Source organism: Megalobrama amblycephala, linkage group LG1 (genome assembly GCF_018812025.1).
Source record: "Megalobrama amblycephala isolate DHTTF-2021 linkage group LG1, ASM1881202v1, whole genome shotgun sequence".
Classification (NCBI taxonomy): Eukaryota; Metazoa; Chordata; class Actinopteri; order Cypriniformes; family Xenocyprididae; genus Megalobrama; species Megalobrama amblycephala.
Window position 1 is genome coordinate 64,227,026 of NC_063044.1, and position 24,257 is coordinate 64,251,282.

General features: G+C 36.8%; 1 protein-coding gene across 2 annotated transcripts in view; it reads left to right on the top strand.

Annotated features, from left to right (window-relative positions):
* The window catches only part of stat5a (signal transducer and activator of transcription 5a), a 99,413-nt gene extending 78,581 nt beyond the window's left edge, over positions 1-20,832 (top strand). For both annotated transcript variants that reach the window (XM_048209350.1, XM_048209341.1), the window contains 7 exons: positions 1,645-1,851; positions 13,509-13,603; positions 14,564-14,706; positions 15,123-15,278; positions 17,475-17,526; positions 19,175-19,279; positions 20,452-20,832. In XM_048209350.1, the coding sequence (XP_048065307.1) occupies positions 1,645-1,851; positions 13,509-13,603; positions 14,564-14,706; positions 15,123-15,278; positions 17,475-17,526; positions 19,175-19,279; positions 20,452-20,575 (882 nt within the window). In that variant the 3' untranslated portion in view covers positions 20,576-20,832. The remainder of the gene's footprint in view (positions 1-1,644; positions 1,852-13,508; positions 13,604-14,563; positions 14,707-15,122; positions 15,279-17,474; positions 17,527-19,174; positions 19,280-20,451) is intronic.
* Positions 20,833-24,257: the final 3,425 nt, after the last annotated feature.

Consider the following 24,257-nt stretch of genomic DNA (forward strand, 5'->3'; position numbering starts at 1 on the left):
GGTGAGTGATGAGTGCATGAGGAGCTAAGGGAAGTAGTGCAGGTGTGGAGAACAGGAGGATCTTGGGAATTGAAGTCCAGGGAAACAAGGGTTCTGTGACAGTAACTCAAGTTACTTGTTATGTGTTACCCCCAACACTGTTCATGAGTCACTAATAAAGTTTTCTTCAGGGCAGCGGCATGCATACAGAACATGTCAGATTGGCTTATGCAAATCAAGCAGGATATGATGAGTGAAGGAGTTGATGTAATATATCCCTCTGCTAATAATCCCTTTCCTAAAAAACAACCTTGAAACCAAGGGCGTAAGTTTGACATTGGTTGGGACATTTTTGCACTTTTGACTGCAATTTCAAGTCATCTAAAGCCTTTATTTATAGACATAGTCAACCCACTCATAACTCATAATTTTTATTATGCAAACCAACAACATTACAATTTAGCTTTCTGTACTTTATGACAGAATATCGGTAACACTTTAGCATGACGAACAATTCTCACTTTTATCTAGTTGCTTATTAGCTTGCATATTAGCGGTTTATTAGTACTTATAAAGCACATATTAATGCCTTATTCTGCATGACCATAGTCTACATCCCTAAATCCTACCCCATACCTAAACTTAAACACTACAACAACTACCTTACTATCTGTTAATAAGCAGTAAATTAAGATTTTATTGAAGCAAAAGTTGTAGTTAATAGTGAGTATGTTTTCCGCATACCAAAGTGTTACCAGAATATCTAAACAAGCATACATTCATAACAGGAAAAAAAAAAAAAACAGTTAAAAGTCAGTAATGACGTCAAGAAGGCAGTTTAACAGATACTTAACTTTAACTTTACTCTGTTAACTTTACTCATATAGTGCAATCGTCAACATATACAGTAAAATCCCCAGAGTTAAATCAACCTCTGCTCAGAGTACATATTGTCCCTCTCTAAATAGTGTTAAAATAACACTAAAGTAGAGTAAAAGTTAATGAGATAATGAAGCAATTAATAAGGCTGTGACTGAAGTCAGTTGTAGTTCTTGTGTTTCTCTTTTCTTCAGTGATTCTGCTTGTTAACAGCAGGTGTTCATCACTAACGCTCAATCATCACTTACTTAATTGCTTAATTATCTTATTAACTCTAACTCTGCTTCAGTGTTATTTTAACACTATTTAGAGAGGGACCATATGTACTCTGAGCAGAGTTGATTTTGCTGTGTACAGTACATCAGCATCACAGTACATATACATAATGTATGTTGAGCACTTGAAGGCAGGGTGCGAATTACAGTGTTTTTAGTGGTCGGAGTGCTCTTATTGATTCTGTAGTGTACATTGTTTTTATATAAAAAATAAACTGTACCAACAATGATTCTAGAAGAAAACGCAAACAAGATTCTACTGTTGCTATAGTAACAAACACAACTTTCACATGCATCTGATCGAAAGATAAACTGCACGCTCATATTTCAGTGTTGTTTTTAACTTTGATATTTCAGTTTGTTATGTGCATTCAGTTTAACAACATTAAGTTAGAGAAGGTAAACTTTATCATTCAACTGAACTGTGCACATTTTAAACACTTATTTAAACACTTTTTAACTTTGAAAAACATTAAATAAAACTTTGATATATTTTTTTATTCTCTCTCAGGGACGGGTGCCCTTTATTGTGCCTGACAAGGTGTTATGGCCGCAGTTGTGTGAGGCCCTGAATATGAAGTACAAGGCAGAAGTGCAGTCAAATCGAGGTCTGTCTGAGGAGAATCTCGTCTTCCTCGCTCAGAAAGCCTTCAGCAGCTCCAGCGTCAACCCGGAGGACTACCGCAACATGACCATGACCTGGTCACAGTTTAACAGGGTAAATACGCTACTTACTCTCGACCTTGGTAATAGACTCAATTTCTGTGTTTAGCAGGTCAAAACGCTTCTGTAAAATTTGTTTTTCCTTGTCCATCTATACCAGGAAAAAAATACATAAAAGGGAAATACAGAATGAAATGAAAACACAAAAAATAAGTAGAGAAACAGATAAACAACCTATGCAAGATATAGACTGACTGACTGTTGGTCTAATGAGGTCAAATAGTTTATCTATATTTCAGATATGTATACACATACACATACAGTATACACACACACACATCACAATCCATCCTGCTGTAAGGAGCTCGAGCATTTAAAGTGACAGACAAGCACACGCTTAGAATAAACAGAACAGTATCGTCCGCTGGTGTGGACGCTAATCTAGTTAAATGTATAGTTATCTTTATAGTTATCATTCTTGGTGTGAACGGGGCTTAAGTCTTTACTGTCACTCAATTTAATACATCCTTGCTGAATCAAAGTATTAATTGTAAAAGTATTATTATTATAAAAAGTATTAACTGACCCCAAACTTTTGAACTTTTTTCATTGGCGAAGCAAAAATAGACAAATTGACTGCCAATTTTGGGTCCAAAATGTAAGTTGCAATTTTAAATCATCCGTTAATCAGTCATAATGAGTCCTATGCTGATTTTGAAACCCATATCGAAGTTTCTGCATGCCCTGAATTCATTTGCGCTCCTTGAATACAAGTAGTTTTGTACTTCCCTATTGTTCATGAAATTACCGTTTTGACAGATTTATATAAGCTGAAAGCAACATGGTCTGTTCTTTTGTAACAAATTCTGACCATGACTGTGACCTGCTGCCTCTTACCCAACAGCACTACCATTATAGAGCAATGTTCTCACAGACGGTTTAATCCTAAACTAGTCTCTCATCATTCTGACTTTGTTTTCTTCATTTTAAGTGGTGATCCGCCGACCCGGGGCAGCATGTTAGCCGATCTGATTGACATTGCTTCTCGTCCATTGCAATAGTTAATGGTTATTCAGGAAGTAAGGTTTGATCGGAGAGCTTTTGATGTGCAGGCAGGCCTAAGGCTGTGGCTGCCTTTGAAAATGGCCATGTGCTGATCTGCTACATTAAGCGGGCAGTGTTCCCAACAGAGGCCTTTGGAATTCAGGCATCGTTTGTGTTTATGGCTTTGTTTATTTACGCTGATACAATACTTGCTATGCACACACTTGCACAGATAGACAGCAAGTAATCTTCAAAGCATGCAAATGATTGATGCTTTCATGCAACGGGGTCTAAAAGTCTGAGGACATTAGTGGAAAACTTAAATGTATATGAAAAAGTTAACTTTAGTTGATGTATTAACTAACATGAACTATCAATGAGCAATACATTTCTTACACTATTTATACATTTTTGTTGAAGTAAATTGTTAATTGTTAGTTCATGTTAGCTCAGGACTATTAAGTAATATTAATAAATAGAATTTTTGATTTTTAATAATGTATTAGTAAATGTTGGAATTAACATTTACTGTACTAAAGCATAAAATACCATAATATGTTTGCAGATATTTAGGAATATGCTATGTTCACATATTTGTTTCTCTGAAAAACAACAGCCAATTATTCTACTTTGAATCTGGATCAAAGTGTGTTCCGTGTCAGATTGTCTGTTTTTGTTTTGGTCTGTGTGATCCCACCCACTGACAAGTTACTCAATAGTATTTTGACACTCCGGGTTGGCAGTTGGTGGAAAACAAAGCATATTGCAGCCATGGAAGCCAGCAAACGAACAGGTTCAGAGATCGCAGATTCTACCCGACCTAAAAACCTCTGACATTATTACAATTAGCTAATTATCATATTAGTTAATATTACAACAACAGCATATCTTAGATCTGTGAGCCAATGTTACTTACATATGGAGCAAAACCAACGCAGCGTCAGCATCCATTTTCAGGCTTTCCCTCTCTCTCCAGTGCTGGAAAGATTTTCCAACATTTCCATAGTTAGTTCACCCAAAAATTACATTTCTGTAATTAATTACTTACCCTCATGTCTTTCCAAACTGGTAAGACCTTCATTCATCTCCGGAACACAAATTAAGATATTCTTCGGAACACAAATTAAGATATTTTTGATGAAATCTGAGATGTTTTTTTTATACCCCATAGAAAGCAGCATAATTACCGTCATTCAAGGTCCAGAAAGGTATTTAAGACATTGTTAAAATAATAAAAGTGGATGTAGTGGTTCAACCTTAATTTTATGAAGTGGTGTGAATACTTTCTGTGCACAAAAACAAAACAAAAATAACGACTTTATTCAACAATTTCTTCTATACCATATCAGACTCGTACGCGGTTGTCGCAGTAATCGCAGTTCAGCACTTCTGTGTTTATGTCCGAATACCGGCTCAGTATTGTCCGGCTCCTGCATCAGCATTTTTTCACAATTTATTTTCAGCACACACACCGAACATACAGTACATCTGGCAAATATTCACAAAATTGTCTGTTTGGGTGTTGATTTTTCTCAGAAATCACTTACTGCACCTTTAACAAATGGAATCTTATTGTAAAATGTGACCAAATATTCTATTTCCATGTTTCAGTTAGATTCTAAATTCAAATTTTCACATCTGAACCACATTGTTCGTGTGCATCCATGCGTTTGTGTTTCTCTGTGTGGTCCACCATGCTAACTGCTAAAACGGTCTGGACACGGGACACCATGTTCTAAGAAATAGAGTGATTAAAGTGAAAGAGATCGAGACAAAGAGACAAACACTTCCTGTCATCAGTCCTAAGTAATGTGACTTTGCTTGGGGATCACTGATTAAAAACAGAATAAACATGAGGCAGAGAATTATGCTATCATTTAGGCAGTCATGCCTGCATTTCTTAAACCCTGAACATTCACTGTAGCACACGTACTTCTGTTTACTGTCTGATTCATGTTAACTCCATGTCCATTTCCAATGAACACATCACTTGTGATGAACACATACCAGAAATTCAGCAGATTTTCATTTTTTTTTGTGTGTGTGTGAGAAAACAAGCTTTATGCATGCTTTAAAGAGGTTCTAGTCTACAACATGCTACAAAGTCTTAATTAAAACTGTATATTTACACACTTTTTAGATGTAGTCCTACGAAAATAGATGTGGCAAAACAGTTAGCATGGCTTTTTTCAGTCATGTTAAATTACATAATTATTTTAAGTTAATATTGTGAGTGAACTCACCCTCATGACGTTCCAAACCTGAACAAAACACAAAGAAAAGAGATATTTTGAATAAATATCTAAAATATAAAGATATTTTGAATTTTGATAAAATATCAGAAAGAGATATTTTGACGAATGTTGTTAACCAAAAAATTTTGGTGACCAATGACTTCCATTGTATGGAAAAAATTTATCAAAATAGATAAAGAATTTCATACAAGTTTGAAACAACATCAGGATGAGTAAATGATGACAGAATTGGCCATATTTAAGTGAATTATCCCTTTAAAAATGTTGAGTTAACATGATTTAAAATCTACAGTCATTGTAACAATTAACAATCTATATTAAGTAACTGTAAGAACATTTCTTAAGTTGTATGGGCTCTATACAAAGTGTTCCCTTTATTTTAATCTCACATTTCTCAAGTTACTAAATATGACAAGAAAATCAGCAATAGCTATGTAATGCTGGCAAAACAGTGAAACTAATAATTAATCATGCCCCAGTTCTTGCTGGGAAGAGGTCGAAATGGACTGAACCACACACACACACATGCAAAGAGAGAGAGACAGGGTTCCTACGCAGTTTGGAAAAGTCTGGAAAAGTATGGAATTTGATTTTAGTATTTTCCAGGTCTGGAAAAGTATGGAAAAAAGGAAAACAGAGTATGGAGAAAAAAAAAAAATGTCACTAATCACTCAAACCAGCAACACATTACAGTATCAAACTGATGTGTCAGAGAATATGTGCAGATTAAAAATAGGGCTAGGAAAAAAACTATTATTTTGATAAGCGATTAATCTAATGATTCTTAGAATGGTTAATTGATGATTATTTCACTGATTAGTCTGTATGTTTGATCGATTGTTACATTACAGTTGTATTACAGCGCCCCACTGGTCAAACTGCGTTATTGCAGGCCCTAAAAATAGGTCATATGAGTTCCACAAAAATATTTGTCCACAGCTTTTTATTGTCCACATTGTCAATAATGTCGACTAATCATTTCAGCCCAAGTTATAAAGCGTTTTCGTTATCACTTTGAGAAAACCAATGGGAAAATTCCTGAGAAAATATTTAAAGTTGATTGTACTATATACCAGATGTAATGCTGTATAATGAACCGTGTATGTTAAAATAGGGTCTGAGAAATCTACAGAGAGGTTTGGACATTTGAGTCTGGAAAAGTATGGAATTTTGAATTTGAAAATGTGTAGGAAACCTGGAGAGAGAGAGAGAGAGAGAGAGAGAGAGATTTTTTTTTTGAATTTCAAAGATCCTTTATTACAAATTCTAAAACATTTATCCAGTCAATTAACACACTAATAAACAAAAAACAAAATGAAAAAACAAAATTAGCTTAAGAGGGGTGCAAAGTACAGATTGTCTTCAATAACCTCACACAAAGCCTCTTCGAAACACCAAATCAACTCAAAAGAAACAAGATCATTCATGGCTTTGAAATAATGAAAATCAATTAGAATTCTGGACTTCACAGAATTAAAAAACACAGCCTTTAAATTAAACTTTAAATTCAAGTTTTGTTCAATTTTGTGTTTTCTAGTATTATAAATTGCCATTTTAGCTTGGCCTAATAAAAAGTTTAAAAGTTGACACTTAAACCGGTGTCTCTGCACATATTTAAAACCACAAATAAAAATTCTGATAGAAAAGGTTTCACCAAAACAAACCAAAAAATTCTGTAACACAGTGAACAATGGCTTTAATCTAACACATTGCATAAACATGTGAAACACAGTTTCTCTTTGTGAACAAAAAGGGCAACCATGACCAACAACAGTATTTAAAACTGTAATAAAAAAATTGCACCATGCAAAATTCTCCACTATAAATCCCCTATTTTCTTAGCTAATGGTGACTTATAAAGAGCTCTCCATTCCGGTTTTGAACTCTCCTCCAACTGGAGGATAGTACGCCAGGGTGTATCCACCCTGTTATCTAAAAACCTTTTATTCAAGGATTTGACACAGCTTTTATACAAGGCTTTTCCAGAAGCCGGCTCAGAACCAGTTAAAGTCAAATTTTCAGATAATAAAAAACACCTTTACAATATTCTAGATTAGGTGATAACAAAAGATTAGGAAAAGGATCTCTACAGTCTGGAGAAATTAATCCCTTTGAGTAGTCCTCCAGCAGTCTGAATTCAGCTACTGTGAGAACAAGCCTCCACTTTTCAAGAAGTTTAGCCACTATGCGTTTCGCGTGAAGACCCAAATGTCCAGCAACTGAATCAACATTCTTAAAACCTGTTCCTGCTATCCTTGATAGATGTCCAAGTGTCGATACTCCAGAAGAAAGAAGAAATCCTTCAAGTGCAGGGAGAGGTCCTTCGTAAGATATGTCCATGCGTGAACCATGAATTAAAGGTTCTTGCAACAACCAGTGCAATGAGCTTGTACTACTGGATCTTTTTACTATGAATAAAGACCAAACTTTAAAAAGGTTCCGATAAAAAACAGGTAGCTTGGAAAAGTCCATCCTTTTAGGATCCAACCAAAACAAAGGTTTGTCCAGGCCTAAGCCTTCAAAATTCTGTATAATAGCAAAGGCTATAGGATTTCCAATTTGAGTCCATTGATCCAGTCAAGTCTCTGTACAAATTGAAGCCAAAAAGCTACTGTTCTGCTCTGTAAATGAATAAGTCCATGTCCTCCCTCTTCCTTGCTCAAATACAAAACCGCTTTTGGAACCCAGTGCAGCCTATCCCAAAAGAAATCTAATAACATTGACTGAACCTTTAACAAAAAATCTGGTGGAGGATCCATACAAATTAAATGATGCCAGAGAGAAGATGCTACCAGGTTGTTAATTATCAATATACGCCCCCTATATTACATTTTTGGAAGCAATAATTTCCATTTGTCAAGACGACCTTTTATTTTTTCAACGTTTTTCCCCACAACCATTTCACTTCCTAAAAACACTCCAAGGTATTTAAAACCCTCCCTAGACCAGGTTAAACCATCTGGGAGACTTGGCTCTCCACTTAACCAACTTCCAACCAATATGGCTCCGCATTTAGACCAATTTACCTTTGTAGGAGAAAAAAACATTGAAATCTTTTAATAATTTAAGTAACAAATTTACATCTCTCTGGCAACTAATTAAAATAACCACGTCATCAGCATATACACTTTTGGACAATTAAGAATATACTAAGCTATATACTAATATATTAAGCACATATGTCACCGTTAACTTTCAATATACTCTCAACATCACTGTACAAAACCTTTATCATAGAGATAAAATCGGGGCTAAAACCAAAAGCTGCCAAGACATCCCATAAATAATTGTGCTCAACTCGATCAAAAGCTTTTTCTTGATCTAATGACACCAGGCCAAAATCTATGTTGAGACTCTTACCGATGTCCAAAACATCTCTGATAAAAGATATATTATCAAAAATTCGTCTACCCGGTACACAATATGTCTGGTCAGGATGGATCACTTGCTCCAATACTTCTCCCAATCTATTTGCTAGAGCCTTAGAGAGCAATTTATAATCACTGCACAGCAAACTCACTGGTCTCCAGTTTTTTATGTCATTCAAGTCTCCCTTTTTGGTAACAAAGTGAGGACTGCTCTTCGGCAGCTTGAGGGTAATTGCCCACTGGCTAGGCTTTCCCCAAGTACCTCCAACAGATCTGGACCCACTTCTGGCCAAAAGGACTTGTAGAAGTAAGCTGGTAGCCCATCGACTCCAGGCGCTTTGCCACACTCCTTACCTTGGAGAGCTTTTTCCAACTCATCCAAAGTTAAGGCTTTACTGAGTTCAGCATTGGCCTCTTTGGATAACTGAGGTAGATTCTCAAGGAAGAAATTAACAGCAGTTTGCTCATGTGTGAGTTCACTTTTGTACAGCTCTTCATAAAAACTAACTGCTCTTCTTCGAATGTCAGAAGGATCTGACAATAGGACTCCAGCATCTGAGTGTAAGGCATGAATAAACCTTCTTTGCCTGTTTTTCTTTTCCAAATTAAAGAAAAATTGAGGGTGCATCCATTAATTCTACGCTCTGAAAGCGAGACCTGACCAGAGCTCCTTGTGCAACCGTGTCCAGCAGTTCAGCTAATAAATTTTTCTTTTTATTAAAAGTTTCATAATGGGTCAAATGTCCTGTACTATCAGCAAGCCCCTGAAGCTCTATTAGATCTTTCTCTATTGTTTTTAGGTTATGTCTCTTGTGACGTTGCGAGTATATTGTTGACACAACTGTTTAATATGTACTTTTGCAAAGTCCCACCACTGCCGTAAAGACTGGAAGGAAGACTTCAAAGTTCTAAAATTGTTCCAAAATTCTTTAAAAATATCTTTAAAATGCTTATCACATAATAAAGTGTTATTAAAATGCCAGTAGGCACTTTTTGGCTTAATGGAGCTCAAAGACACAACACACCTTATCAAGCTGTGATCAGAAAAGCTTACTGGAACAATTGAACAGCTTCTAAAAAAACTAAGCTGGTGTTTGAAACCATAGAATCTATCCAACCTTGCTAATGAAATTGAGTTGTCATAAGCATGGGCCCATGTATATTGCCTCTGATTACCATTAAAATTCCTCCAAATGTCAACAATCTCATGCGACTTCAATAACTGAATGAGGCGCTTTCGTGAAGGCATGTGTGGTTCAATGTGATTTCTATCAAGGATATGCTCAGTGCAATTAAAATCTCCACCTAGGAAATAAAGGAGTGATTTTCAAACTGAGCTATAACTTTTAAAAGTCTCCCTTTTATAATTTCCTCTACCTGATAAGAACATGGAATGAAATTCTTAGAAAATAAAATAGCAACTCCACCACTGGTTGTGGTCAAATGACTTAAAATAGATAAGCCATCAAATTCTCTTGCCCAATCACAAGTATTTAAAATATCACTGTGTGTTTCTTGAGCAAATAGAACATTATTTTCTTCTGCTTAATTATGTAAAATAATTGAAACCTTTTCCTAATATCTCTAATATCTCATTCACATTTAGAGAAGCAACAGAAATTTCTCCCATAAAGGAAAAAAGAAAAAAACATAGCAAGTACAGCCAAAGGAAAAAAAGCCCTGAGAGATGATAATTAGGCATTATCATTGCTACCACTGTTTGGGCATTAAGTTGACCCGCTGACTGAACGCTCACTGCGGATGATTTATCTTTCTCCGCCAAAGCGGCAACAACACTCTCCCCTTCGGTAGGCTTATCTGTCGGCAAAACTACTACTCTTTCAGTATCTGCTATTGGTACCAATTTTTGAACCGAACTTGTTCCAGGCACCTCAACAACAGTAGGCAAAGCAGCAGTAGTATTTTGCATATCTTCAACGCGTGCATCGTCATTCTTCTCACCGTCAGCCGGTGGATGACTATTAGCAGGATTATTCAGTTTGGCCGGACAAGCACGGATAAGATGCCCTGTCTCGCTACAACCACAACATCTCATACCATTTGTTGTGACAAAAATGACATAATTAAACTCGTCATGACAAAAGTTTAAAGACAGATCCAATTCATCAAAGTTATCTTGTAGAACCATATAGACGTAAGTTAGCGCCTAAATGACACAACATGCTTCAAAAGTGGGGACTTACACCCAATTGGAATCATCTTAATCGGGGAAACTATTTTGCCATAGCGAGAAAGCATTCTGGTCAAAACTTCATTTGAAATGAAAGGTGGTACATTTGATAGAGTTACCTTTTTCGAGGGGGTGGAAAGAGGGAGAACCGGAGTAAAAATGTCATTAACCACTATCCCACTTTCTACCCACTGGTTCGCTAAATCAATCGTCTTCAAAAACACAACAATAGTGCTGTTCATACGAGACGCGGATATAATATTCTCAGGCCCAATCACTTCTCCAATAGCCAGGCTACATTCCTCTACACTTACAGTTGAGTCTATTTTTACGCCATGACGGCGCGTCAGAAAATCAAAACTCGCGCTACCTGAGGCAGCCATGCCCCCCAAACAAAACCGAGGGCAGAAGCCCTGGTATACTATATCAAAGACTATAGAATAACACAAGACATGTCACTCGTATTGTTTTGAATGGGAGAAAGTGTAACGTGCAATATGCCGGAATAAGTCCCACCTTCAAAATAAGAGCCAATCGCCGACTGGTAAAATCATCTGCAGCGGCCGTTAGAATCACTGGTTTCTATAGAAACAGTCAGACGCGCGCCTCCGAAATGAGGCACAAGAGATGCGCATTTAGGTCTGCGCATGCGCATTAGCTTGATCCAGCCTAAAAAATACAGGTTTTTTTGTCATGATTCGAGCGTTTAGAAAAAAAATTATGAGACAGTTGTTGTCAGAATTCATTGGTGATTTCAAATATGAAATTTAATCGAAAGCTTGGCAAACAGCTTTGGAGAATTTGATGTTTCCCCATTCAAAGAGATAGGAGCCACATGGATGCCCAGGATGCTCGAGAGGCGTTTCAAAGATGGCCGCCGAGTGAAATGACTTGTCTTAAAGGGACTTTGACTATACCCCTCCTAGTCAACCACCAAGAAACTGATAAGAAAGAAAAAAAAAGGATAGAAAAGATAGAAAATATAAAACACTCGTACCTGACACACCACACCGGTCAAACGCTCACACTCAAAGCTCCGCCCACTCACTCAGCACATGCGCACAGAGAGACAGAGAGAGAGAGAAGGGAAAGGGAGACGGTCCTCACTGCAGAACATGAGATCCAGGGGGCGAGGTTGGATCCAGATCCAACTCCTCCCACTTTACATATCCCTAAACCTACCCATTTCCACCCCCTGGATCTTGTGTTTTGCAGTGAGGGGCTACTGGGTAAAGGGGGGATCAGACCTATTTGAACTGAAAAACTAAAATAAAAAAAAGTACTTTGTATTGAGAGTATTGAGATGCTTTAGTTTTCTTCCTGAGAGTTGTATGTTGTTAGACTTCCAGAATATAACTTTAGGTAAATCATTGTTGTTGTTTTTGTTGTTTTCAGCATCATACATATATATATTTACAAACCCGATTCCAAAAAAGTTGGGACACTGTACAAATTGTGAATAAAAACAGAATGCAATGATGTGGAAGTTTCAAATTTCAATATTTTATTCAGAATACAACATAGATGACATATCAAATGTTTAAACTGAGAAAATGTATAATTTTAAGATACATTAAAATAAGTTGATTTTAAATTTCATGGCATCAACACATCTCAAAAAAGTTGGGACAAGGCCATGTTTACCACTGTGTGGCATCCCCTCTTCCTTAGACTTTTTAACAGTCTGCAAACGTCTGGGGACTGTGGAGACAAGTTGCTCAAGTTTAGGAATAGGAATGTTCTTCTAGTTGCTCAGCTGTCTTAGGTCTTCTTTGTCGCATCTTCTACTCTTTATGAAGCGCCAAATGTTTTCTATGGGTGAAAGATCTGGACTGCAGGCTGGCCATTTCAGTACCCGGATCCTTCTACGCAGCCATGATGTTGTAATTGATGCAGTATGTGGTCTGGCATTGTCATGTTGGAAAATGCAAGGTCTTCTCTGAAAGAGACGACGTCTGGATGGGAGCATATGTTGTTCTAGAACTTGGATATACCTTTCAGCATTGATGGTGCCTTTCCAGATGTGTAAGCTGCCCATGCCACATGCACTCATGCAAGTCCATACCATCAGAGATGCAGGCTTCTGAGATGCTGATAACAACTTGGGTTGTCCTTGTCCTCTTTAGTCCAGATGACATGGCGTCCCAGTTTTCCAAAAAGAACTTCAAATTTTGATTTGTCTGACCACAGAACAGTTTTCCACTTTGCCACAGTCCATTTTAAATGAGCCTTGGCCCAGAGAAAACGCCTGTGCTTCTGGATCATGTTTAGATATGGCTTCTTTTTTGACCTATAGAGTTTTAGCCGGCAACAGCGAATGGATGATAACTTCAAACTCTTTGCAATTTTTCTCTGAGAAACTCCTTTCTGATATTGCTCCACTATTTTTCACTGCGGCATTGGGGGAATTGGTGATCCTCTGTCCATCTTGACTTCTGAGAGACACTGCCACTCTGAGAGGCTCTTTTTATACCCAATCATGTTGCCAATTGACCTAATAAGTTGCAAATTGGTCCTCCAGCTGTTCCTTATATGTACATTTAACTTTTCTGGCCTCTTTTGCTACCTGTCCCAACTTTTTTGGAATGTGTAGCTCTCATGAAATCCAAAATGAGCCAATATTTGGTATGACATTTCAAAATGTCTCACTTTCAACATTTGATATGTTATCTATATTCTGTTGTGAATAAAATATAAGTTTATGAGATTTGTAAATTATTGCATTCCTTTATTATTCACAATTTGTACAGTGTCCCAACTTTTTTGGAATTGGGTTTGTATTTATTTATTTATTTATTTTATTTTATTTTATTTTTTTATTTTTTTAAACCGGATTTACTTCTTGTCACTGTAGGAGAGTTTACCAGGAAGGAACTTCACATTTTGGCAGTGGTTTGATGGTGTCATGGAGCTTACTAAAAAACACCTGAAGCCTCACTGGAATGATGGGTAAGAAATGACTTCTGTGAGAACAAGTACAAATATAAACATCACACTCCTACAGATTTAATGTTACTGATAACAATTCATCCATGTGTAAAACCTAAAAAACTCTTGTCTTAGTTGCTGCTCAGTCAAAGAACAAACAGACAGAAAAAGAATAAATGCTGTTGCTCCTAAATGCCCTCACATAATAATGACATCTCTTACACTGAGAAATGTGCCATTTACGCTGTCTGACTGAATCTGAATCTCACAAAGAAATAACAGTGATATTTGTTCATCTTTCCATTATATGTGACTTTCGATGGAAAGTGTACTTAATTGACAGGCAAGAACATGCCACAATTATTTATGATTTTTGGGTGAAATATAACTTTAATATAAATTATTAAAATATAAATTGGGCGCTTCTGATGGTTTTGGTATGTTTTACCTGGCTGCGCTACTAGAAGATAGTAGTCATAATGCAGGGGTGTTCAATCCTGCTACAGTGGCCCTACAGGAATGAGTTTGGACACCCCTGTCATAATGTGTCACATTCTAATTGGATTCTGGTTCTTTTGTTCATTTTTATTTTTTATTTTTTTGGGATATATATAATGGATATATTCATTATAAAGTGCTTCTTTGCCATGGCAACTGGCTGATTAAGAGATAGTGCTGGTTAAGACTATACATTAATGCATTAAACCATGGATGGATTAACAAAGGAGTAAGATCTGAGAGACCTCTTGAGGGGTTGATAAGATCTAGCTCGCTAGCTCGCTCGCTCACTTTCTTTTATTTTCTTTTCTTATTTTTTCATGTGCAACCTCCAGTTGCCCATCACTTTTAATCCTTTGTATACAAATCATGATAAAACTGAATGGTACACACGTGATAACAGCCTCTCTGCCCCTCTGTGTGCAAATGCCCTTTTCTGCATGCATTTGTGTTCACATGTGTTCATGTGCTTGTACGTCCCAGGGCAATTCTTGGCTTTGTGAATAAACAGCAAGCTCAGGACATGCTGATGTCCAAACCCAACGGAACCTTCCTGTTGCGCTTCAGTGACTCAGAAATTGGTGGCATTACCATAGCCTGGGTGGCAGAGAACCCTAACAAAGCAGGTAGAACCATTACTTTGCTCCTCCACTGCCTTTTTAATATTCTGATTTATAATACACTCTTAATAATAAAAGGTTCTTTATTGGCATTAATGGTTCCATAAAGAGAACCTTTGACATTGATGGAATCGTTCCATTCCACAAAAGGTTCTTTATAGTGGAAAAAAGGTTCTTTAGGTTTTTAAAATGTTCTTCACTCTGAAAAAAACAATGGTTCTTTTGAGAACTGATCACTGAAAGGTTCTTTGGGGAACCAAAAATTGAACTTTTTCCAAAAAAAACTTTTGAAACCTTTTTTTTTTAAAGAGTAGGGACATTTTATGTGCTGTATTCCCAAAAAAAAAATCCCATACAGTGGCTTTAAATACCCTTACAACTATTTAAAAGCTTCTATAAAAGAGTGTGTGTGTTCTTCACAGGGGAAAGGATGGTGTGGAACCTCATGCCATACACAACCAAAGACTTCTCTATCCGCTCCCTGGCAGATCGCATCAGTGACCTGAATCATCTCCTGTACCTCTATCCCGACCGGCCCAAAGATGAGGTCTTCTCCAAATACTACACCCCTCCTCTTTGTAAGCTTGATCTTTAATTACATATAGACAGAATTTTAAATAAAATATGAAGTTTCATCCTTTTTGACATGATTTTCTTTATACATCATTCAAAGGTTTGGGGTCAGTATGATTTTTAAAAAAGAAATTAATACTTTTATTCAGCAAGAAAGCATTAAAGGTACCATCAAATTGAAAATTTAATTTACCTCGGCATAGTTGAATAACAAGAGTTCAGTACATGGAAATGACATACAGTGAGTCAGTGAGTCTTCCTCCTTCTTATATAAATCTCATTTGTTTAAAAGACTTCCGTAGAACAGGCAAATCTCAACATAACACCGACTGTTACGTAACAGTCGGGATCATTAATATGTACGCCCCCAATATTTGCATATGCCAGATCATGTTCAAGGCATTAGACAAGGGCAGGCAGTATTAACGTCTGGATCTGTGCACAGGTGAATCATCAGACTAGGTAAGCAAGCAAGGACAACAGCGAAAAATGGCAGATGGAGCAATAATAACTGACATGATTCATGATAACATGATATTTTTAGTGATATTTGTAAATTGTCTTTCTAAATGTTTCGTTAGCATGTTGCTAATGTACTGTTAAATGTGGTTAAAGTTACCATCGTTTCTTACTGTATTCACGGAGACAAGAGCCGTCGTTATTTTCATTTTTAAACACTTGCAGTCTGTATAATGCATAAACACAACTTCATTCTTTATAAATCTCTCCAACAGTGTGTAATGTTAGCTTTAGCCACGGAGCATAGCCTCAAACTCATTCAGAACCAAATGTAAACATCAAAATAAATACTATACTTACGCGATTAGACATGCTGCATGACGAACACTTTGTAAAGATATATTAGCTGTGTGAACTGTGTTTATGCAATGATAGAGTCGAGAGCTTGGGAGGGGGCGGAGAGCGCAAGCAATTAAAGGGGTCACACACCCTGAATCAGCGCATTTCTAATTATGCCTCAAAATAGGCAGTTAAAAAAATTAATCTATGGGGTATTTTGAGCTGAAACTTCACAGACACATTCAGGGGACACCTTAGACTTATATTACATCTTGTAAAAAAAAAAAAAACGTTCGATGGCACCTTTAAACTGATCAATTTATTATTAATTAAGCAATTATTATTAATATAAAACATTATTTATAATTATACAAAAGATTTCAATTTCAAATAAATGTTGTTCTTTTGAACTTTCTATTTATTGAATAATCCTGAAAAAAATGTATCATGCTTTCCACATAAATATTGAGCAGCACAACTGTTTTCAACATTGATAATAATAAGAACTGTTTTACTGTATTTTTGATCAAATAAATGCAGCCTTGGTGAGCAGAAGAAACTTCTTTCAAAAACATTTTACCAGCCCCAAACTTTTGAATGGTAGTGTATATATACTTATTTATTTATTAATATATTTATTCAAAATGACTTATATGTACCAATATTGCATTACATACCGCAAAAACTAGATTTTAAAACATTAAGAGAATTATGAAGAAGATTAAGAGAGTTGAGATTTTTTAAAAGATTAATTTAAAAGGACAAAATGAAATGATTCATGAAAATGAATTAAACATACCAACTTGAATACTGTTTTGCAAGTTTAAATCAGAGATACTAAAAAAATCTGTCTTAACACCTTTATACTCACAAGACAAGGAAGGATTGTGAAATTAGTATAATGACCCAGTCTATAGGAAACTTAATGATCATATTAAAAGCACATTCAGATTCTCACAATATAAATAATAAATAAATACACTGTCTCTGTGTGTGTGTGTGTGTGTGTGTGTGATTCAGGTATTGTTATGTTATGGGGACAATTTTTGGGTCCCCATGAATGAAGCAGCTTATACATTATACTAAGTGATTTTTTTTGTTTTGTTGAAAATGTAAACATGCAGCTAGTTTTTTTGTGATGGGTAGGTTTAGGTATACTTTGTACAGTATAAAAATCATGATGTCTATGTAATGTCACCAAAAAAACAGGGAAACTCAACTTGTGTGTGTGTGTTTGTGTATGTTTATATTCTGAGGTTTAAATGAAAGTGTATCACTCTGGGTAATCTAGTGTTTGTCTGTGTGTGTTCTCATTCACATTTATATTCATGTGTACACAGCAGTGTGAGCCAGTGTTATGTTATGGTTTAGGAATAATCTGTTTATCTTTCCCACCTCTCTAGCTAAAGCTGTGGACGGATACGTCAAACCACAGATCAAACAAGTAGTGCCAGAGTAAGTACACACACACACACACACACCTCTGTGCATGTGTGTTTTTCTGATCCCTCAGTACAGGTCTTTACACCTCTAATATTCAGGAGCTAACCTGTCATCTCAGAGCGGAAAACGTAATTGCACGCTTGTATATTAGCAATGGCCCGGCTCAGCGGGCAGTTACAGGTTGCCACGGATACTTGAGACTCTGTTCTCATTCCACTCTTCAGAATATACTTAGCTCAGTTAGCCTCATTAGCAGCATTATTTGTCCATAGGTGGACAACCCCGTCTATCTTGTTAGCAAGCCTTCCACTTCGGTCAAACTCAACAGGGAGTAATACACCATCAGTCTTGGATAATTCAGTTCTTCTCATTAGCATTCTGAAGGAGTGATTTAATAAACAAGCTCTTACTTTTTACAAGGGTTACCCACTGACCGCTAGCACTCAACTGTAGTCTGTAGCAAGCTGTGAACTAGAGCTGAACAGAATTAATGTCTTTTGTTAATTATTTCCGGAGCTTTCTGACGTTTTATTGAGGAAGAGAGTAGAAAGACGACAGGAAATGTTACAGGAAGCTCTATCAGTAACACGGACTGGATTCAAACTCGTTTCTCAACATTAGATGAAAAACGTAAACTTTAAAAACGCTATAGATATTTCACGAGTTCAATTGCCCATATAATTTTTAAGCTATTAAGGTTAAATAAATTTGGCTCGTGTCCGCAGTGGATGGGCTCGAGGAAGCGGCTTCAACTCGAGTTTAGATATGCCCCACAATGGGACTACTAATGCTTGGAAGATGAGTATGCTAGAAAGATGCCTAAATTATGTTGGTGGAGTTGGGGAGGGATCCCAAAACAGCTGATGACGGAGCAAGGTGCTGCTTAAATGATCCGGCAATTAACTGAAAGATTAGATGGTTCATTACAAAACATTACAAGCGTTGCTTTATCAACTAACTGAGATAAAATCATTCTAAGTTGACATACTAAAATGACTAAAACCAAAGACTATAGAATAACACAAGACGTGTCACTCGTATTGTTTTGAATGGGAAAAAGTGTAACGCGCAATATAGCGGAATAAGTCCCGCCTTCTAAATAAGAGCCAATCGCCGACTGGTAAAGTCATCGCGTCACTGCAGCGGCCGTTAGAAGAACTGGTTTCTATAGAAACAGTCAGACTCGCGCATTTAGGTTTGCGCATGCGCATTAGCTTGATCCAGCCTGAAAAATAGTTTTTTTTGTCATGATTGGAGAGTTTGGAAAAACATTTATGAGACAGTTGTTGTCAGATTTCATTGGTGATTGCAAATATGAAATTTAATCATAAGGTTGGCGAACAGTTTTGGAGAATTTGATGTTTCCCCATTCAAAGAGATAGGAGCTGCATGATGCCCAGGATGCCCGAGAGGCGTTTCAAAGATGGCCGCCGAGTGAAATGACTTGTCTTAAAGGGACTTTGCTAAAACTAATACTGACATAAAATTAAATAGAAATAAAAAAATAAAAAAAATCTGACAAAATTGAAATGAAAACTGAAAATATAAAAATAAAATAATTCAAAATATTAATAAATACAATAATAGTATATAAATAATGCTAAAATAATGTGTTATGTTAAATAATTGACCATTTGTGTGTGCATTTCTGTTGATGCAGATTTGCGACACCTAACCCTGACCCTACAGCAAACCCCACCTACATGGACCATGCGGCTTCTCCAGCTGTCAATCCCCAACATGCTTATGGACTCTATCCTCCCATGTGAGTAGTGCACTGATATATGTGTGTTTCTGTCTGTCTCTATGTTTCTGCATCAGTGTTGGTATTGTTAAAGTGCCCTTATTATGCTATTTCAAAGCTTCCTAATTAAAGGTCTCCTACAATCAATTGACATGCAAGCAAGGTCAAAAAACACTTGAATTTTCTCATAATATACATTGCAGCATCACATCTTTCCTCAAAGTGTCTGAAACACTTCAAGCCTGCTCTGATTGGTCAGATGGCCCAGTCTGTTGTGACACTTACAGTCTGTGTCGGAAACGAAACGGCCATTACCATATCTGAATTTCAGCTCTGCGGGCTTCCTCAGCACTTGTGATAAGAACAGTAATGATGGCGTCGGTTTTGCCGTATCAATTCGAGCCTGAGTCCTGCAAAGTGGATTTGCTTTCGCAGTGCAGAAAACAGCACCTTCTCGACATGTTGACATCATAACCCGAACTCTTCCAGGCCTCAGCTACAACTACAGTGTTTGAGGGCGAGTCAAAGTAGACTTTGTTTGCAGGCAACCATTAGCTGGTATTATGCAAATTTGTTACAAACCTATTTGAGTTCATGCAGGAAGTACAACTGGAAGTTCAATAACTACATTTATCATGCATTTAGATCTTTGAAATTGCAGACCTTTTACACTCACAAACAGCTACATCATAACACACTGCATTAAAGGAAATTTCTGAAAAAGCATAACATGGGCATAGTTTTCATTAATTGAAATAAAGCTGAAATAAAATAAAATATAAATATTAGAAGAAAAACATGCAAAGTACTAAAATTGTTAAAACTAAAGCTGAAATAAAAAATTAAAACTAAATATAAATATTAAAAAGCAATAAATATTAAAATGAAAACATAAAAGCTTATTCAAAATTTTACTAAATACTATTATAGTATATAAATAATGCCACCATAATTAATTTATTATTTTTGCTAGTTAAGTAATTATGATTTCAGTATGTTTAGCACTTTAGACATTTAAATCAATTCTCCATTTTTTTTTCCTTCAAACCAGCACAGAAAATATCTATTGATGTCACCTGGACTAGATAATAACAGCTAATATAGTAAATATTTAATATAATTACCTTCTATAATGTGCTGTATACCATGGAATTGTGTGTGAGTTTCCAAGATTCTCTCTCTCTCTCTCTCAGTGGTGATCCTATGCTGGACCCTGATGGCGATTTCGATCTGGACGACACCATGGATGTAGCAAGGCATGTAGAGGAACTGCTCCGTCGACCGATGGAGGGCCAGTGGAGCGGCCAGCAGTCATGACCTCTTGACCTTCGTCATCTGTGACTTTTCTCACTTAATAATGTTTTTTTTTTTTTTTTAATCACATTTTCTTCTCCTCCTCTTAGTGTACTTTCCCCATTTGTTTCTGAGTGTGGGTCTTTATGACTTTCGGTTCTTTATCTCTTATTTTTTTCCTATCATCATACCTCTTATTTTCCCATCCCTTGTTTCTATAGAAGAGAAAGGAGCTAATGGAAGGAAAAAATACTATGAGCCTTCCTCTAATAAAATACCACCAAACAGTATTGTAGAAAAAAAAAGAGAGAGATGCATGCTATCTCTTTTCCTTTGTGCGTGTGTTGTTTTTGTTGTTGTTGTTATTTTTCAAATCGACTTTTCGCAGAACAAGTCTGTGAAACCCTTAAAGGATTAGTTCACTTTCAAATAAAATTTTCCTGATGATTTACTCACCCCCATGTCATCTACAATGTTCGTGTCTTTCTTTCTTCAGTCAAAAAGAAATGAAGGTTTTTGATGAAAACATTCCAGGATTTTTCTCCTTATAGTGGACTTCAATGGTCTCCAGACGGTTGAAGGTCAAAATGACAGTTTCAGTGCAGCTTCAAAGGGCTTTAAACAATACCAGACGAGGAATAAGAGTCTTATCTAGAGAAACCATCAGTCATTTTCGAAAAAAATGTATATATAAAAAGTATATGCTGTATATAAACAAATGATCGCCTTCTAAGTGCTTCCGCCAAAACCGCACTTTCGTATTCTTCAAAAAGCTTACGCTGTACTTCCTACGCCTTCCCTATTCTACTTACGGAACGAACGCAGCGGCAGTTCCGTTTTTTCAATAAGTAGAATAGGGAAGGCGTAGGAAGTACAGTGTAAGCTTTTTGAAGAATACGAAAGTGCGGTTTTGGCGGAAGCACTTAGAAGGCGATCATTTGTTTATATAAAGCATATACATTTACATTTTTTCCGAAAATAACCGATGGTTTCTCTAGATAAGACCCTTATTCCTCGTCTGGTATCGTTTGAAGCCCTTTGAAGCTGCACTGAAACTGTCATTTTGACCTTCAACCATATGGAGGCCATTGAAGTCCACTATAAGGAGAATAATCCTGGAATGTTTTCATCAGAAACCTTCATTTCTTTTTGACTGAAAAAAGAAAGACATGGGGGTGAGTAAATTATCAGGAAAATTTTATTTGAAAGTGAACTAATCCTTTAAACCGAAATGTACTACTGTAAGAATCATTTTAATTTTTTTTTTTCTTTCAAACTGTTTTATGGTTGTCATTTTATTTTGGGGATGTTCAGATATCTATTGCATCTGAAGTAAATGCATATTGTCCTTTGCACTCTTAAACGAATGCTTTCTTGCCGACGACGACAACATTATTGTTACCATGGCAATTGCAATGTATTGCTTCTGTACACTAACGAGTGTTTAGGTTGCAAGGCTGTTCAGTGCACCTACATGAAGCACCGTCAGGCTGAACGGGTCTTATCGTTCCTTCGCCGTCTGTATTTAATCTGAACCATGTAACACCCGCATCCAACCCAGCAGCACACAACCTGTCACTCACTTCATTGAAACTGAGGCACACGTGGGAAACGCACATACACCCGCTCTCATCCGTCCCACGAAAACTGATGGAAACACATTGGGGAGAGAGAGGTCAGCTGACCATCTCGGCTCACACTACACTACACAGGCCATCACCGCCTCTCTCTGTCTCTCTCCAGCGCAACAGGTGATGACCTCATCTGTTCTCATGCTTTCCTCTCAGAACGTGCAAAACAAGAGAACCTGTTGTCATGGTTACACATGCTGCTCGTATGCTCTTAACTGGCCATCCTATAGGTTAGCTTGTTCCCAACCGGTATCTTTTTTGCAAAAAAAGCCTTGCCCACTCAGGATATTGACATCAAGTTGATGTAAAACACAAATAAGAAATAAGAAACCAACAAATTGAAAAGAAAGTACCTATATCCAGAATATATGAATTTATTTTTTTGTTAACATATTTCTATTTTATTACTGTAGGATGCTAGATGGCTCCGTCCGTCTGTGTAGTGCAAAATTCTGTGTCCGATTCTCAGTAAAAGCCCTGACGTACTGATCCGAAATAAGTTTCTGCCATCCCCAAAACCTTTATCGGCACAAAGGGGCTGGTCGCTGTCATTTCTGTAGTTTCACTTCAAATCTCAGCTGAGTTTTCGCATGGAAGAAAAAGCCAAACAGCAAAGTTAACGTGAAGAGACTGTGTGCTTACTGTATGTTAGTTGCAAACCTGATTTACGACGCCCACTTTTAGATGCCTGTATCTTGTTCATTCTCAAACGATGGTTTGTTTCTTCTCAGTGGATGTTTTTTATTTTTTATTTTTGAAGTTTCTCTTTTTTCCCACCTCTATTTCTCTGACATGGCAGAGCCGCATAAGAAGTTGTGATTTTTCTTCATCTTTTTTATTGTCTTTGTTTTCAAAGTGATCTGTCATGTTGTTGTTTCACACTGTAGGTGTCAATGTGTGTGAGAGAGAGAAAGTGTGTGTGTGTGTGTGTGTGTGTGTGTGTGTGTGGGCATGTTCAGCTCTGCTCTGTTCTGTGTTCGTCATATGTTTGTGGTTTGGCTGTAGAGAAGAGGAATTGAATTGACAATAAAGTTTTTTTTTTAATACTTTGGGCTCCAGCACAAGTGGTGTGAGCACTTTGTCTTTTTTTGTGAGAATGAAATGAACTTGGGTTCATAATTGGTGTGATTATTATTTGGTGCACCCTGACATTTTAAAATTGCAAACCATTTTTTTGCCTTTCAGTCTGGATCTTGTAACGCTTTCTAAAAGACTGACTTGAGAGCACATTAATCATTGTGTACTTTGAAACCACTCTTCCTAACAGCATGTTTCTGAGGAAAATCCATTTTTACAAGAGTTTGTCTTTTGCTTTGTAAACTAAAAACAGACCATCCCTTTTATGGGCTCCAGTTGTGGGACTCTTCATGCTGGGAAGTGGTTTTCTGCAAGAAAATATTCAACATTCAGCGGACCAAGCATAAAAGTTATAGAATCTGTCAGTGAAAACAAATTTGATTGACTTCATGTAAATGGGGAAGACATTACAACCCTGATTTTCAGAGATGTTTTCCTGATTTTGAAGATTCCCATAATGGTGTGAAGTATCATGATGCCGCACTGCAAGAATGGATGCCGAATGTGAACATGAATCATCATGCAACATCTGCCCTGTCAGTTTTGCCAAATCTGAGCCATTCTCTCACACTCAGCATGAAGGTCATGTGTATGCATGAGAAAACACCCGCAATGACACACAATGAAAATAGTCTTAGCTATTATCTGTTTTTTTCACACTAAAACACAATAAGGTTGTCTCTGGTTTTGGTAGTTGGGGTAGTATGAATTATAGCCTGCAATATAAATTCAAAAGAGTTTACAAATGTGTCGGTAATGATAAAAGTTAGATAAAATTAGTTGGTATGAATAAATATATAGTTTAACATATAAATAAAACTTTAAATGCAATAGCTAGCGTCAAAAGTAGCGTTCGTCTGGGAGGTAACATATTCACAGCAGCGCCATCTTAGATTTTTAATTTAACGGAATGAAAGCGACGCTGAGGACTAGGCCTACAGTAGGGGAGAGTGGGGTAAGATGACCCACCCATCTAGGCAACCGTACCCTTTTATTGT